Genomic DNA, 15,481 nt, shown 5'->3' with positions numbered 1-15,481 from the left:
TGTGTTGTGTTGTTCATTGTATTTTACTTTTACATTCATGAGCTATTTTGGGATTGTGAAAAACTCATGACGCGCATGAAGACTTACTTCCTCTGGTCTGCACTGTCCTTTCAGGCCAGTCTTGCTAAAGATCCAAGACTAATTCCTTCAGACATCCAGCACGTGGGAGAGTATTGTGCTCAAAAAGTGCATTCAACATAGTGACTTGGCGTCTGGGGGAAAAAAAGAGCGGGGCCATGGAATGTTGTGTCTCTTTGAGAAATGCTTGGCTTTAGTGGTCGAGGACAAGAAGAGTGCAGCGCGGACCAGTGAGCTTGGGAGGCTGACCTCAAAAAATTCTCGTGGGATGCTTTGTAATGTGCATGTTTTGTGCGCATGTGAGAATGGGCCTGGCATGAGTGTTCAAGATGCAGAGGTTTTACTTGAAGATAACAGCAAATATCATATTTTTGAAATGTAATCTGATATTAGACAAGAAATCCAGTCAGCTGAATGTTAAGTGCCGAATGTGCTGTTGGTGCTCTCAACATGTTCTTGTTTGGGAAATATAGTTGTCCTTCTCTCCAACCACACGCCGTTTTCTGGTTCCAAAGACCTTAGAAAATGTATATTTGCCTTGTAAAATCGTATGAAGATAATTTAAGTTTGGTATTCTTCCGCAGCGACACATGGCAACATTTAACCCTCAAGTGGGGTAATATTTCATTGATTTACTGATTTTACTTCTGTCTTCATTGAACAGCATGAACATTAATGATCCAGACAGAATGTTGTCTTTAATTATCAAAGGACAGATGAGAACCACGGGGCCAAAAGTTAGCAGCACTTGTAAAAGTGTCGTGACCGTGCACGTAGCATATTGCAGGCGCTGCATTCACAAACTCGAGCACTTTCACAAACCGCAAGCGTCACACCTACAATGCACATGATTTATGCAACCTGCTTCTCCTTCCGCTCATGATGTGAATTTCTTCTTGGAGCTACATTCTTGTGTGTGTGTGTGTGGGGGGGGGGGGGGTAACAACGACCCCTGAAAGTCGTATCTCATCCCTACGAATCCGAGATTGACATTTGGGATGTGAGAGGAAGCTGCTGTTTTTAGTCTCATGTGAAACAAGTCATTTCCTTGACTTGAACGTGGGTAAAATCTGATCTTCCAACACCGGCCATACGTCATACTCGTATATCTGCATACTCAGAACTTTCCTCTTTGGGCCTCCTTGGTCGAATGGGAGCACCGGGGGGTTGGTGGTGGTTGAGAGCGGCATACGTGATGGAGCTTCCCTCTGTCTCTGCCCTTGTTGTTGGATGTTTTTCTTCCTTTCTACTCATTTTACTGTAAATGTAGCTGCTGGAGGAGGTTGGCGGATCTTGTGGTTTGATACCGGTTTGCTGGTTTACCGAAGAGACAAACATCAATATAAATCATTTTGGGATACTGTTGATAAACCTTTTGAAAATTTATGTTGCAGGAAAGATTTCGGGTGCCTTACTTGAGTTTCAGTTTGTGCCTCTCTCTTTGCGTGACCTGCATGAGGGAAATGTACGTTATTAGATCCAATATGTTGATGAACATGAATTTAGCAAGAGGTAAATGCTATTGCCAGCGGATGGAGAGATTTGGCTTTTGGCTGAAATTTCAGGATAGCTCTAAAATGTAGTATTTACAGGTAAACTTCATTTGACCTCTCATAAACTTCTCAATGCATGCTTCAGTGCTTTTTGCACAACTCGGTGTCCTCTAAAACCTCTAAAAGTAGCTGAACGGCGAAACAGATCTTTGATCCATGAATCGACTAATGCCGTGGTTCTCACACATTTTATACTAAGAGGAATGACAAAAAAAAAAACTTGGTTCTCCAAATATCACCATAATGACAACATTAACATATAGTATGATAGTAGCCCAAAGTGTTCACCAAACGAGACAGAGGCTTTTTTTCTCCCAAAGGTAGATTACTGTAATGTTATGCACATCTTAATCATTAACATTATGCTTAAAGGGATACGGATGAATTTAATAACTTCATTATTTTTCATGTGAAAAGTACAATTGACACTTTTAAAAACATGTTTTGCTCCTTCCTGTTGACTGAAAATGACATATACAGTACTTTGGGTTCAGGTCTCAGCCTGCAAATTTTACATGAGCCCTGATTGGTTGTTACCTGAGCCTTGAGGACATGTGATGTCATTTTCAGTCAACAACAAGTGGCAAAAAGCGTTTTAAAATCTGTTGGACATGAAAAGTTATCAATTATACTATTGTCAAAATATTAACTTTTTTACTGCTGGAAATGTAAAAAAAGTAAACTATCCATTTAAAAAAAGTTAAATGTACTTAAATAATGATTCGAAATCAAATCTATTCCACAAAAAACAAAATAACCAATGACAAAAACTAAAATTCTGGCTAAATAAATAACGAGCAGTTCTAAATGATAAAACGCAAATGTATGATATATCGGGATGTCACCATCATGTTCTTTTTCACCTGAGTCGGAGTCTTCGATCCTAAATATCTGCTGATACCGTACCGAGTCCCGGTCACAATTGCCAACCTGTTTGTCGTACTTTCAACTTTTTGATGAAGCCTTTTAGCGAGGCAGATTCCTTTTATCAGGCAAGGCAGACTTCTTTAGTATCTTCCCTGAATGTTTTCACATCGTTCATTGTCTCCTTGTTCAGACGGAGGCAGACGTGCATGTGTGTGTGTGGTTCAGTTATTGTCACAGCATTGCTCCTTAAAAAAGCACTGAGAGAAGCATAACTTCATGTCATAAAAAACTAACTGTTGCATTTGGGAAGATATTTGCACGTTAGGATTATTGTGTTTTATTGGTGACTTTGAAAGAAAATGTTCAGAAAATGACCACAACTCATCTTTTTACTTATACAGGATTAGCTGAAAATGACATGATCACCTCTGATTTCCTCAATGCCTAATTGGCGACCCTAGTGAGGATCAAGCGGTTCGGTAGATGAATGAATGAGAGAATATATATATATATATATATATATATATATATATATATATATATATATATATATATATATATATATATATATATATATATATATATATATATATATATATATATATACTAGCTGGTTCGCCGCCCTCCGGGCGGCTCATCAGCTAGTTCCTGCGGAAGGCTGGTAAGGTGGTGGTTCGCCGCCCTCCGGGCGGCTCATCAGCTAGTTCCTGCGGAAGGCTGGTAAGGTGGGCCTTCGGCCCACAAAAGTGTTGTTGCTTGGTTCAACTTTTTGTTCATCTTCATTGCTTATCGCGAAAATAAAGAGATGTTTAGCTCTACTAAATAACTAACAATTTCATTGCAATGCTTGTGGGTAGACAACATTTTTTCGCTAAGATGCCCGCGCGATCGTAGTGAGCCACTGCCTGAGCGGCGCAGTGGCGGCGCGCAGCGGCGCGGTGAAGTAGGTACGTTTTGAAAAGGGACAGACGGAAGGACAGACCGCGTGCGGGACGACGCGCAATATATATATATATATATATATTCATGTATGTATTGGCATTAAAAAAATAATGCTTGGTTGAAAGCTCCTCACCTTTGCACCGTTGCAATGACATGACTGATATAAATATCACAATGATGACGAATGCCACTGTGCCTATGGCAGAGTACAAGTACATCCATCGACCTTCCTCTGGCAAACCTACAGACAGAAAGATGCACTTTATTTTTTCAAAGAAATGTGAAATCTCAGTGTAACAAAACATCATTTGAGGGTAGTGTCTGAATAAAATAATCATGTTGAAATACGTGCAGAATTAGCTGGCAAAAAAAAAACCAACAACAAAAAAACTATCTTACTGCTTTCATTCCTAAGTGAGGTGTTGGTCATCATGTTGCTATCTGAAAAAAAAAACACAACAAAACAAAAAACAAAGGTTGGATGCAATGTTAGAACAGCCTCCAAAACTAATCACAATTCATGACGATGTAAAGACATACCATACACAGACACTTGGATCTTGTGTCCGACGGTGAGTCCATTTTGACACCGATAGATACCTGCATTGCTTTTTTGTATATTTGTGAAGTATAATGACAACATCGTTTCCACGTTGCTTAAATTTATCGACTCCATGCGAGTATGAGAGTCAAAGATCATTGGCACGTAAACGTCTCTTTGCAACTTATACCAGGAGACATCGTATGCCGATTGGTGAGTGCAGTTAATATAGGAACATGTACAATTAATCTGGAGGTTTTTTCCAAGTTGAATTGTGTAATTATTAGTGTGCCCCACCATGATTGCCAGGCAGCTTTCACCATCTGGACAGAAGGGACGAGAAAAATGTAAATTATCACTCAGATTGATTTATAAGGGCAGCATAGTGGTTGTCTGGTTAGCATGTCCGCCTCACAGTGCAAAGGTGCAGGGCCTTCCTGTGTCGAGCTTACATGTTCTCCCCATACCTGCGTGGGCTTTCTTCGGTTTCCTCCCACGTTCCAAAAACATGTATGGTAAGTTAATGGAACATTAAATTGTGAGCGTGAGTGGTTGTTTGTCAATGTGTATCCGGCGATTGACTGGAGACCAATTCAGCGTGTACCCCGCCTGCTGCTCGAAGACAGCTGAGAAAGGCTCCAGTACGCCTGCGATCCTCGTGAGGATAAGCGTCTCGGATAATGGATGAATGGATAGATTTATAAGACGGTAGCACTAACATTTTGCTTCAGACTCACAAAATAGTGAATGGAAATATGCAGTTTCAGAAGTCCATACAGTAATCATGCAGGCCTCTTCCCAGGCATACAGTGACGATAGGTCCAAATTACACAAATGAGGGCTTGATTTGACCCTTGAAGTTGAAGGGGAGGCAGATGTGCTAACCGCTATTTTATCATGATTCCAGTCAATCACATCATTGTTTTATTTATCCACCATGCGAGTGTATAAAGTTAAAACCACCAAGGCTCTATCACACATCACACGTACACCTAACAAAGTTTGAAAGAGTGAGAATTCATACTGACTTTTCTGGGGGTCCTTTGACAAAAAAAAAACAAAAAAAACATATAAATAATTCTCATAGAAAAGAAACTTACAGCTAACACTTGAAGTGAGATGCAGCACTGCCAAAATAGACTCCAATAGCACTCTCCATGAGTGATTCATCATCGAGGATGATACTCCACATCTCCTTGCAGTCACTTCGAAATGAAACTGGCTTCAGTCCCACGATCGTTTGCATACACAAAAAGAAGTACAACTTCCTCTGTCTGTTCTGTCTGTGCAAATGAGAAGTGGAAGTACTTGTAAATTGGTGGGTGGGCTTTTGCAAAAGCTGCAGTCTCCAAACAGACCAAGACAACAAAACATATTTTGTGTTCTCATGTTGCGCACGACCTGACTTGTTGTATCGCAACAAAATATATCGGTGCAGCACCGGAGCAAATGTGTGCCGTGTGAACGGCCCTTTAGTGCCGTATATCACGCGCGAACACAAATTAACCACATCCAAATATCCTGACACGGTGCATGGTATTTTTGAAAAACAGCGCCTCTGTGTGTTTATAGATGTCATTGGAAAATGCCAGTCTTGAGTAAACGGCTGTTCTATACGTCCTGACGTCATTTCTTACGTAATTGCGTGTTACTTACGCCTCCGACGAGCCGAAAATGGCGGAATATCTGGCGTCCATTTTCGGCACAGAAAAAGACAAGTAAGATTTCTAGACTCTTTTGTTTAATCCAGCGAGAAAGACTTGACTGAGAAACTACCAGTGCAGTTTCCGCGCTCGGGTGGTAGCTCAGTTGATAGCGTAGGCTTGTAATAAAGGGGATAGTTAAAATGATATTAGCAAGAAGAGCTGCTGAGCTGAGCTAGCTCAATGAATGAAACAGGAAATCAGGTCCGCAAATCTGAAGCTGCAAGTCTTTTAGGGGGAAAAACTCAGAAGTGCAGAAGTTGTTGGAGTTGGCTAAGTGTTTACTTGTTGCTTTGTTTATCATCGCTAATGAAGTTGATGCCTAAATTGGCGTGTTTGTTTCGTTTCAATTCGCTGCAGACCAGCAGCAAAAGCCTTACGTTGCACCAATTCTCCCAGCATTTGAATTTAATTCGTTACCTTCATGATACCTGCATAATAATATATTCACTCAATCTGGGTGACTGATAGTCATTTAGTGAAAACGGATGATTACAATCATTGCGATTATAATCAGATGAACAAAATGAAGTTGACCAAAACCGGGAGAACAGAAAAAAAATCAATCGATTTTATCTTTTCTCAAATCTAACGCCGCCTCCAATATTTTATTCCAAAGAGTACAGCTTTATGCTCTTTTTTGAGTCATTTTATTGTTTATGCTGTTTATTATGATGTGAACATAAATTATGGGAAATCGTGTTCATGATTTGACAAAAGTGTTCCCACGACATGAAAAGGTAGCCAAGAATGATAATCCATTGTTGGAGACGGGGGAGGGAGAGGTTGTTGTGGACACGGCGGGATCCTTTCACCATCCTCTGCTCCCCCCAGGTCCTCCGCGTGTTCGTTTGATTCGGGCTGAGGTGAGGTGCGTCAGAGACTGGAAATGGAGATGTTCTTGCAAGAGGCTTTACTGAACGTTCAGGGAACAAGTGCGATACAAGCAATCGTTGTGGTCAAGGCACAAATGCGCAAAGGCAACGTCTTTTTTTCTTCATTTCTGTCATTTCAGTTATCCTTCAAACATTTGTGCAGCCATTAATCCTTGACGCCGTAAGCGTTGTGTATTTTGTGAGCATATAATTTCACTTGTTCACCATCTGACTTTGGACACACTGCTCTGTGTGCTACACTTCACTCTATTCATGGAAAGTTTCTAAAAATGAGATCTGTTCTTGACCAACCCACATAGGGGTTAGTGGTTGGCCTGCTACTACCAACACTGTTGAAAACGCCAAACTTCTAAAGCAGGCATTTGCGCAACGCCACGGAAAGTACTGATCATGGACTGAAGTCTGATTCAGCGGTTGCTTTGGAAAGTGAAATTGAGTGAGAAGGCTTGACTTGTACCGACTTTGAGTTGTTGATGCATCATTATCTTCTCCTTGAAGCCTTTGAAAACCCTCAAGTCAGTATGGCTCGTGCTTACAAAAGCTGAAAAGCTTCAGCTGTCAAATGACGAAGGCCTAATGTCCGTCTTGTGAGACTTGAAATGAAACCGCAAAAAGGAGGTGTTTTGTGACCTGAAATCCATCCTTCATAAAGAATAGCTGGGAAGAAGAACATGATGTGCAATCTCTAAAAGCTGTGGAACAGCAAGTGACCAAGTTGTGAGGCCATTTTTATTCTGCCAGGTCCACCGCCAACAACTTATGTTCATTTTAGTCCTTCACTCCTTCCAGGGTCAATTGTTCCTTCTATTTTAAAATTGGAGCTTGCAGACATGGAGATCGCTGTTCAAGATTGCACAACAAACCGACCTTCAGCCAGGTGAGGATGGTATTGCTGCACAATTGTTATCCGCTGCTGATTTGATTTCCCTTCGAATTGTTCATTCTTTCCGCAGACCATTTTGATACAAAACATCTACCGTAACCCGCAGAACAGCGCACAGACGGCCGACGCGTCACGTTGTAAGTATCCCCCGCACTCCCTGTAATGAATTAACGTGGCAGCCGCACATGGGCTGTCGCTTGCAGTTCTGCTGCGCCACGCTTTGCGAAACAGCTGCCTGCTATACAACACCCGAGAACATAAACATCAGCACGTTGGCTCTTGCAGCAACGCCCAGACCAAACATTTGGTGGGGAAGATTACACCACTCACAGGCTGGCTTGTTAAACAGTAAACTGGACACGTGACTTAAGACTTGTTTGATTTTTGCATCGAACTTCACGTCCTCCGCCCCAAATTAGAAACAGGCGATGTGCATGAGGGGAACTTTACTGAGCATACGGTCACAGCGCTTATCTAGTTCCAATGATATCATAAACAAAATGTGGCGTTTTATTTGAATGAAAGTTCAGTTTTGCTATAAAGCTGCAGGAACACATTCATTTATGCAATCATATTTAAGATGTTAAATTGGCCGTTGTGTCCAATCTCCCACAAATAAAACACCTCAGCAGTTTTTGAATATGAGAGCTTTTTTAAATGATTGTTTCATGTTTGATATATTTTTTATGTGCAGCACTGTTTCAGTTGTTGCTTTTTTGTAAGGGTTCCAGAAATGAGCTGGTTAAAAGTTTTGCTTTATCAACATTCCGATTAAAATGACCTGGGCACAGAAAAAAAGGGCATCTCTGTGGTGTTTTTCTGTGCTCAGCCACAATGAGCTTTTAGCGTTGTGATCTCCAATCTTCGCTCAAGACAGGAAAATAAAGTTTGGGAACGTGCAACCTATGGCTCTGAAAGTTTTAGGGCACATAGGCGCAAAGCTCTTTTTGAGCTCTTCGATATGATGAGATTCCTCCGGATTCTAACAACATGTTTTCCCTCCCCAGCTCTTCATTTTTCGTTGTTGTGTGTCACAGAAGTTTACGTTTTGTATTTCAGACCATTTCCCCCTTGAACATTTACCTTCATAACCTTGAAAACTGTGCCCAAGTCTGCTGATGGTTTGCACTGTAAGTTCTTCTTCATCCCTAGGACCCTCCAGCACTGACTGCACTTATGTTACTGCACAGTTTCTGTATAAATTTGTCTGGATTTGAAATGAAGGAGCCACGTGCAGTTTCCCGTCTAAAAACTAGTAGTGACAGAGTGGTTGCACGCATCTTGAGACGTTAAATTTTTTTTTCTTCCTGATGCAGAACTTTTTTTAACTTCCAAGGAGGGTTGATTTCTCAGGTTTTAGGGCCCATTACTGGCCACGATTGAACCCTTCTTGGATTAACCACGACTTCATCTTTCAGACTCTACCTATGAAGGCCTATTTGTCTGAGTCTGTTGGCTCTGCATTCATCCGACACTAAGCACACAATGTCCGATCCACAGAAGCGGGTCGCTGACCCGAGATTCTTGTTTGTATTAAGTCAAGTGCATCAAGAACCTGACCGTGACGTTCTGCACGTAATCAAAACTTGTCCCGCCAGAACACACACACACACACACGCGAGACTGTTGTTATAACTTCATCTCGTGCGGGAAGCGCAAAATAACCCAAGTTGAGGTTCTTGACAATGCGGTCTTGTCACTGCAGGTGCCGTCAGTGATGTGGAAATGCAGGAGCACTATGATGAGTTCTTCGAGGTGAGTGACCTCTTCTATCGTTCCTTTTTCTTGTGTGACACGTCAATGAGATCTATTTGCGTTTGTCACAACTACTTGGACATAGAGTGGGTAAAAACAATGATTTCATTAACTTTTGAATTTCATGAGCTTGCTAACAGACCCATTTTCAGTTTGTCAATAAAGATGACGGCGGGGTTAATTAATATGCACATAAGATAAGATATCCTTTATTTGTCCCACAGTGGGGAAATTTAGTCTACAGCAGCAAGATTGTGGGTAGAAAGAAGAAACAAGAAAAACAAAGTGTTTGCATTTCAAAATAAATGTTAGTTTCAATGTACACTGTTCAATTAAGTGCAATATAGGTATAGATAACACATTTTATTTTTTATTCAGCAGCCTGATGGCAGTCGGTAGGAACGGGCGGCGGTATCTCTCCTTCTTGCAGCACAGTTGTAAGAGTCTCTGGCTGAAGGAGCTACCTAGTGCTCTCTGGGTGGGCTGGAGGGGGTGGGAGGGACTGACCATCATAGCTTTTAGCTTAGCTAGCATACACCTGTTGCCCACCTCCTCTGGAGCAGGGGTCCCCAACTGCCGGTCCGCGGGGGCATTTGGTACTGGTCCACACAGAAAGAACTTGCCTTAATTCCGTTTTATTTATTTGGGAATACAAACTGTGTTTTATTTTGAAAAATTACCTGATTCTCCGTTACAATCGTTTCTGTCACGCTTGACACGCGTCAAACCGCGCTTCTGCGTCACGTGATTGATTACGCAAATTAAAAAAAAAAATTAGTAAAAAAAAGACTGCTGGAGATCACGAATGACAGAGGCCTTAAAGGGACATTCGAGTCAACTGGATTAAAGTTATGGCTGAATACTCTGAGATCGTCACAATAGCACTGTTGCTATTTCCGACATGCTACCTGTGTGAGGCGGGGGTTTTCTGCAGCAACGGCGAATAAAACAAAATTACGAAGTAGACTGGACATAAAACACACACTTGAGGTGTCATTGTCTCCTATTACCACGAGATGGGACCGTCTGGTTGCAGAAAATCAAGTTCGGGGCTGTGGTGAGTCGTCATTTTGCTCTTTTGGATCGGCTCCCAAATGGCTCCTCAGTTTTTTATTTGCTTAAATTAATTTATATGGCTTTATTTATATTCTTCTGAACATACTCGACATGGAGTGCTACAAAATAAAACAAAACAAAAATAAAAACAAACTACAAAGAACCATCTCAAAACAAAGTCGTCAAAAAGTTCCAATCGCTGAATGTGCATATTTATAAGCTTTTAACTATTTACAGTAAAATATAAGTAAGCTTTGAATACCACAACGAATTATAAATTAAAATTTGTAAAACAAAAAGAAAAAAAGCAGCATCCAGGTAAAGGTTTTAGCTTGTCTTTAGTGAAGATTGGCATGAAGAAAAACCAAGTGCCTCAGCTTTGAGGGGTTGATCCTGTTTCTCCTCTCTGTTAATATTTGCCCTGTTTTGGAGAAGATTCTCTCTGAGGGGACAGATGTTGCGACAACACACAGCCAACACAAAATGGATGAAAATCCCTTGCAATCATTGCAATCTTACCCAGTTCCTCGTCAATTGTGTTCTGTTTTGCTGGTTTTATAGCTTTTTGCATAAAGTGGCTCACAGAGCTCTGGGTTGTACATCTAGGCAGTTGTGACATTGCAGCAGCAGCAACAGTTGCAGACACACTAGCACCTTCATTAATAGCTGGTTCCCTTGGTTGTTTTTTCTCTTCAAATTGTACTGATGGGTGGACATTTCTGATGTGCCTGTGCAGGTTATTTGTGGGTATTACCCATTGCATGAGCCGACGCATCGCGCACGTGCGCATCGATTAGTATCGATTTATTTTCCACACCCTTTGTACCTAAGCTCATAGCTGAATGAGTTGCTAGCTAGCACGAGAAGCAAACACCTTACCATTATTCCACAGTTTTGTTCCCAAGTTAAGCATCACAACACTTGCTGTAATTATGAATAACATTATTCGACATTTACTTTACCTTTTCAAACACTCTTAATACTCACATTTAGTGTTGAAAAGCACCAGTTGTGTCACTCTCCACTTGTTCAAAGTTTACATATTATAAAATGGCGAATACTGAAGCCCGAATGTAATAGTTACAATTATTATTGACTAATTTTCCCATTTATTTACAATGATTTCTGGACAAGTCATTTAGGACCGATTTGCAACATAACACATAGCATGAGTCCATAACTCATTCTTTACGAACTAGGGCTAGTTTTATTGAGGTCACAAATCTCTATTCAATGTTATATGCTCAGTTTCGATGAATAGGTAGGTTGACTTTTTTTGTAACGTACCCATCTTGTAACCTGTTACTGGTTTTGGATAGGGGTGATAGGTGTGAGACCACACCTTTCCTTTTGCTTTGAATGTAACATCATCTTGAAAGTCTTGAGCGTGAAACGCAGGCGTCTCCATGTGGTGCTTGTCCTGTTTCTCTAAATCAGGGGTGCCCATTAGGTAGATCCTGATCTACCGGTAGATCTAAGACAGGTCCCAAGTAGATCCGAGGATTGTCGAGGAGAAAAAAAAAACAAACATTTGTGTCTTTGTAAATGTTAGTGATATATTTTTATGTTAATGTAGGCTGCACCTTAATCATCCTATCAGTCTCATTTTCACAAAAAAAATATATTAAAAAAAATAAAATCTTAAGTTTACGGTGGCGCGCGATTACGTCACCGGAAGTTGTTAGTGCTCAGCAGTTTGCAATTGCACCTTGTGATCAGAGCTGTTGCGCTCTATCTATTATCGTCATGATTCTCATTCAGAGTTTGCTTTGTGTACAATTCACCGAGGGCACGAGCAAAGAATAGGAATCTAGGAGGGCCCAGGGAAGCACTTTAAAACGGTACGTGTGAGCTACGATAGTTAACAGGTTGCAAAAGTGCGTCACATGACTCCGTTTCAGGCTGTTTTTCATCATGGCGTGCGCATGCACCCGCCGGTAAGGGTAGATCCCGGGAGATTACTTGGTCGAAAAGTAGATCTTCGATCCAAAAAGTTTGGGCACCCCTGCTCTAAATGTTGCTGCCGAAAATAATGGTGTGTAAGAAACTCAAGTTGTGTTTGTGCAGGAGGTCTTCACGGAGATGGAAGAGAAGTACGGGGAAGTGGAAGAGATGAACGTTTGTGACAACTTGGGTGACCATCTTGTCGGCAACGTTTACGTCAAGGTACTTTTTGAATGACGAAATAGATCGGTTTTCGTGCTGGAAGGTCAACAACCACCACTTTCCAAATTTGTCTGCAGTTCCGTCGTGAAGAGGACGCGGAAAAAGCTGTCATGGACTTAAACAACCGCTGGTTCAACGCCCAACCCGTCCACGCTGAGCTCTCCCCTGTCACTGACTTCAGGGAAGCTTGTTGCCGCCAATATGAAATGGGGTGAGTAACCACAATCGGGAACTTGCGCTTGGATTATGAAGAGAAAAATGTATCACCTTCTTTAGGCCGAGAACATGCATAATCGGTCAAAATAAACACTTGCAATACATTTCAACTTGACTTTTGAAGAAAATTTCTCTTTTAGTTATGAATTTTATACAAACTCCCAATTCATTTGGGGCGTTGTTAACCAAAAACAGAATACAAAGATTTGCAAATCCATTTGGGGCGTTGTTAACCAAAAACAGAATACAAAGATTTGCAAATCCTGTACAACCAATATTTAATAGAATATGTTACATAGACATGATATTTAATGTTCAAACTGATCAACTTTGTTTCCAGCAGATAAGCATTAACTTAAATTTTTATGGCTGCAACACGTTCCAAAAAAGCAGGGACAGGGTTTTGTTTACCACTGTGCCACGTAGCCGTTTCTTTCAACAACATTCAATTACCGTTTGGAAATTGAAGACACTAATTGGTAAAGCTTTGTCGATGGAATTCTTTCCCCATTCTTGCCTGATGTACAGTCCATGGTCTCTGTTGTTGTATTTTCGGCTTCATACTGCACATACATTTTCAATGGGTGACAGGTCTGGACTACAGCCAGGCCAGTCTAGTACCCACACTCTTTTACTATGAAGCCACGCTGTTGTAACATGTGCAGAATGTGGTTTGGCATTGTCTTGCTGAAGTAAGCAGGGGTGTCCACGAAAAAGACCTTGCTTGGACGACAATATGTTTGTCCAAAACCTGTATGTACCTTTCAGCATTATTGGCGCCTTCACAGATGTGAAAGTTACCCAATGCCGTTGGCACTAACACAGCCCCAAACCATCACAGATGCTGGCTTTTGAACGTTGCTTCCATAGCAGTCTGGATGTTTTTTTCCACTTTGGCCCAGAGGACACGACGTCCACAATTTCCCCAACCAATTTGAAATGTGGAGTCGGGCCACAGAAAACAATGCACTTACATACTAACTGTCTTCCAGAGAGTGCACCCGAGGTGGCTTCTGCAACTTCATGCACCTGAAACCGATATCAAGGGAACTTCGGCGAGAGTTGTACGGACGCCGTAGAAAAAGGTCCAGACATCTGTTCACGATGAGCAGATCAGTTGCTTCGATTCACTACTCATGTTTATTAACTGATTTAGCTTTTTCTCTGCCAACAGGCAACGTTCCCGCTCACGTTCCCGGGACAGACGCTCCCGTTCTAAGGATCGGCGACGGGACCGTGAAAGACGGAGGTCGAGAGACAGAGAACGCTCAGGAAGGTTCTGAAGGCTGAAGACACAACGCTCTACCAAAACCCTCACAGTGAAAACAAAATTATTTGGACTTTTGGTGAATTATAAACGTGCTTTTCTTTGATCCCTTTTTTATGAACAACTGTTTGCTTTGTCAATAAAACTGATTTGTTACTCTGCATTGTTTACTTCTGAAAATATCACTTCAGTCCTTTAAGAATCCACACGATTGAAGAGATGCACGTGTGCTACATTCATACATGTGGGAAATAATTAAAACCAAATGCCCGTTTGGGTGCTGTGTGTATGTGTGTGTCGAAGGGAGGCATCTCGTCTTTTGAAGAAATGGCGCTGGAATATCTGCAGTTTCACTCAAATTTGTCACTGGCCCAGTCACAGTGGCATAGGATATACAGCGTACCTCTTTGTTGGAGCATCTATTAACTTATTTTATGAACTATATATCTATTATCGTTTTAAGCTTGTAATTCTCCAGTAGGGGATTTTATTCATGTATCACTAGACACAGTGTTTTCCAAAAAAAATAAATATAACAGCACACATACAGTTAATATCAGTTAAGATAAACACCACATCAAAAGTTGGGGATAATCAAAACTGCTATTTAGTTTTTTCTTCATCATGCTGTTCGCATTTAGGCTTCATGAGTCCAAGTTAACAGGGTGTTCTCTGAGGAATGAAGACACTGAACTTTGTGTCATCAGCAGGATGCAACAGTGAGGCTGGCAACGTTGCAAAAAAGCATAGAAATCTGCACGAATCAAACGCCTCTAGAAGTTTGCGTTCAGCTCCCTGTCAGACAACAGCGAGTTGTGCCAAAAGTACTGACACGTGGAACACTTGGACATGTCCGTTAAAACGTTTCCAGGAGATCAGATTAAATTTACCTGTTGTAGTACACTTCAGGTTCAACCAGAAAATGTACTCGTGACAAATAGTATCACGAACGTTTTGTGCAGTGTTTTTCGGAGCGATGGAAAAAAAAGATCAAGTCCGTCTGGAATGCCTGCCAAAATACTTTTCAAATTAGAGGACCCGCATGCTACTGTTCAGCACATTTATATATGCTAGCCGGGGTTCGGCCGATCCCAATCACCCTCGACTGGAACAGTTTTTGAAAATGTCAACAGACGATGCAGCTCTGAGCTGCAATGGAAGTGGTTTCCCCAATTTTCACCGTTACTTCTTTCCTTGTGTTAAGAAACAATATCTTGTATCCTCATTTCTGTAATGATGTGTTCTTTATTTTGAACGGATCTGGCAACCCAAGACACTACGCCATAACCGGTCTGTACTCGGCGCTAAATATTTTTTTCTTCCTGTTCAGTGGCGATGAGAAGCGGCTGCTCTCTGTGCAGACGGCAAATAAAACGTGCAACATGTTTGAGTTAAACAAGTAAATTCATCTCTCGTCGTTATTCTCCCAAATACATCCCGACGAAGCGCACACCTCAACACCTTGTTTATTTCTTTTTAGCCTCGCGCACCTGCAATCTTTCAAAAAGTCGTTCGATTAGGAAACACGTCAGGTCAGGCAATAAACCATAAACAGAGG

The 15,481-nt window shown here is 41.4% G+C and overlaps 2 protein-coding genes across 3 annotated transcripts; one reads left to right on the top strand and one right to left on the bottom strand.

Annotated features, from left to right (window-relative positions):
- Positions 1-700: 700 nt before the first annotated feature.
- On the bottom strand, positions 701-5,388 carry LOC127595461 (B- and T-lymphocyte attenuator). Its single transcript, XM_052056983.1, has 6 exons — positions 5,082-5,388; positions 3,981-4,304; positions 3,840-3,881; positions 3,574-3,681; positions 1,494-1,528; positions 701-1,392 (listed from the first exon to the last, which is right to left on the bottom strand). Exons 1-6 carry the CDS (start codon positions 5,152-5,154, stop codon positions 1,174-1,176), a joined length of 801 nt encoding a protein of 266 aa, XP_051912943.1. The 5' UTR covers positions 5,155-5,388; the 3' UTR covers positions 701-1,173.
- A 189-nt stretch (positions 5,389-5,577) lies between these two features.
- Positions 5,578-14,084, top strand: LOC127595464 (splicing factor U2AF 35 kDa subunit-like). Of its 2 annotated transcripts, none has more exons than XM_052056988.1 (8): positions 5,578-5,699; positions 7,370-7,457; positions 7,534-7,600; positions 9,169-9,218; positions 12,342-12,440; positions 12,518-12,651; positions 13,649-13,741; positions 13,831-14,084. In XM_052056988.1, the coding sequence occupies exons 1-8, from the start codon at positions 5,656-5,658 to the stop codon at positions 13,937-13,939; spliced, it is 684 nt and encodes a 227-aa protein (XP_051912948.1). In that variant the 5' UTR covers positions 5,578-5,655; the 3' UTR covers positions 13,940-14,084. The 2 variants fall into 2 exon arrangements, with proteins under 2 accessions (XP_051912948.1, XP_051912949.1); XM_052056989.1 differs by lacking the exon at positions 5,578-5,699 and adding an exon at positions 8,523-8,593 and having other exon boundaries at positions 7,375-7,457.
- Positions 14,085-15,481: the final 1,397 nt, after the last annotated feature.

This window comes from Hippocampus zosterae, chromosome 2, assembly GCF_025434085.1.
Source record: "Hippocampus zosterae strain Florida chromosome 2, ASM2543408v3, whole genome shotgun sequence".
In the NCBI taxonomy this organism is placed as follows: domain Eukaryota; kingdom Metazoa; phylum Chordata; class Actinopteri; order Syngnathiformes; family Syngnathidae; genus Hippocampus; species Hippocampus zosterae.
The sequence above is the reverse complement of the archived record's forward strand: the minus strand, read 5'-3'. Positions and strand labels throughout refer to the sequence as shown.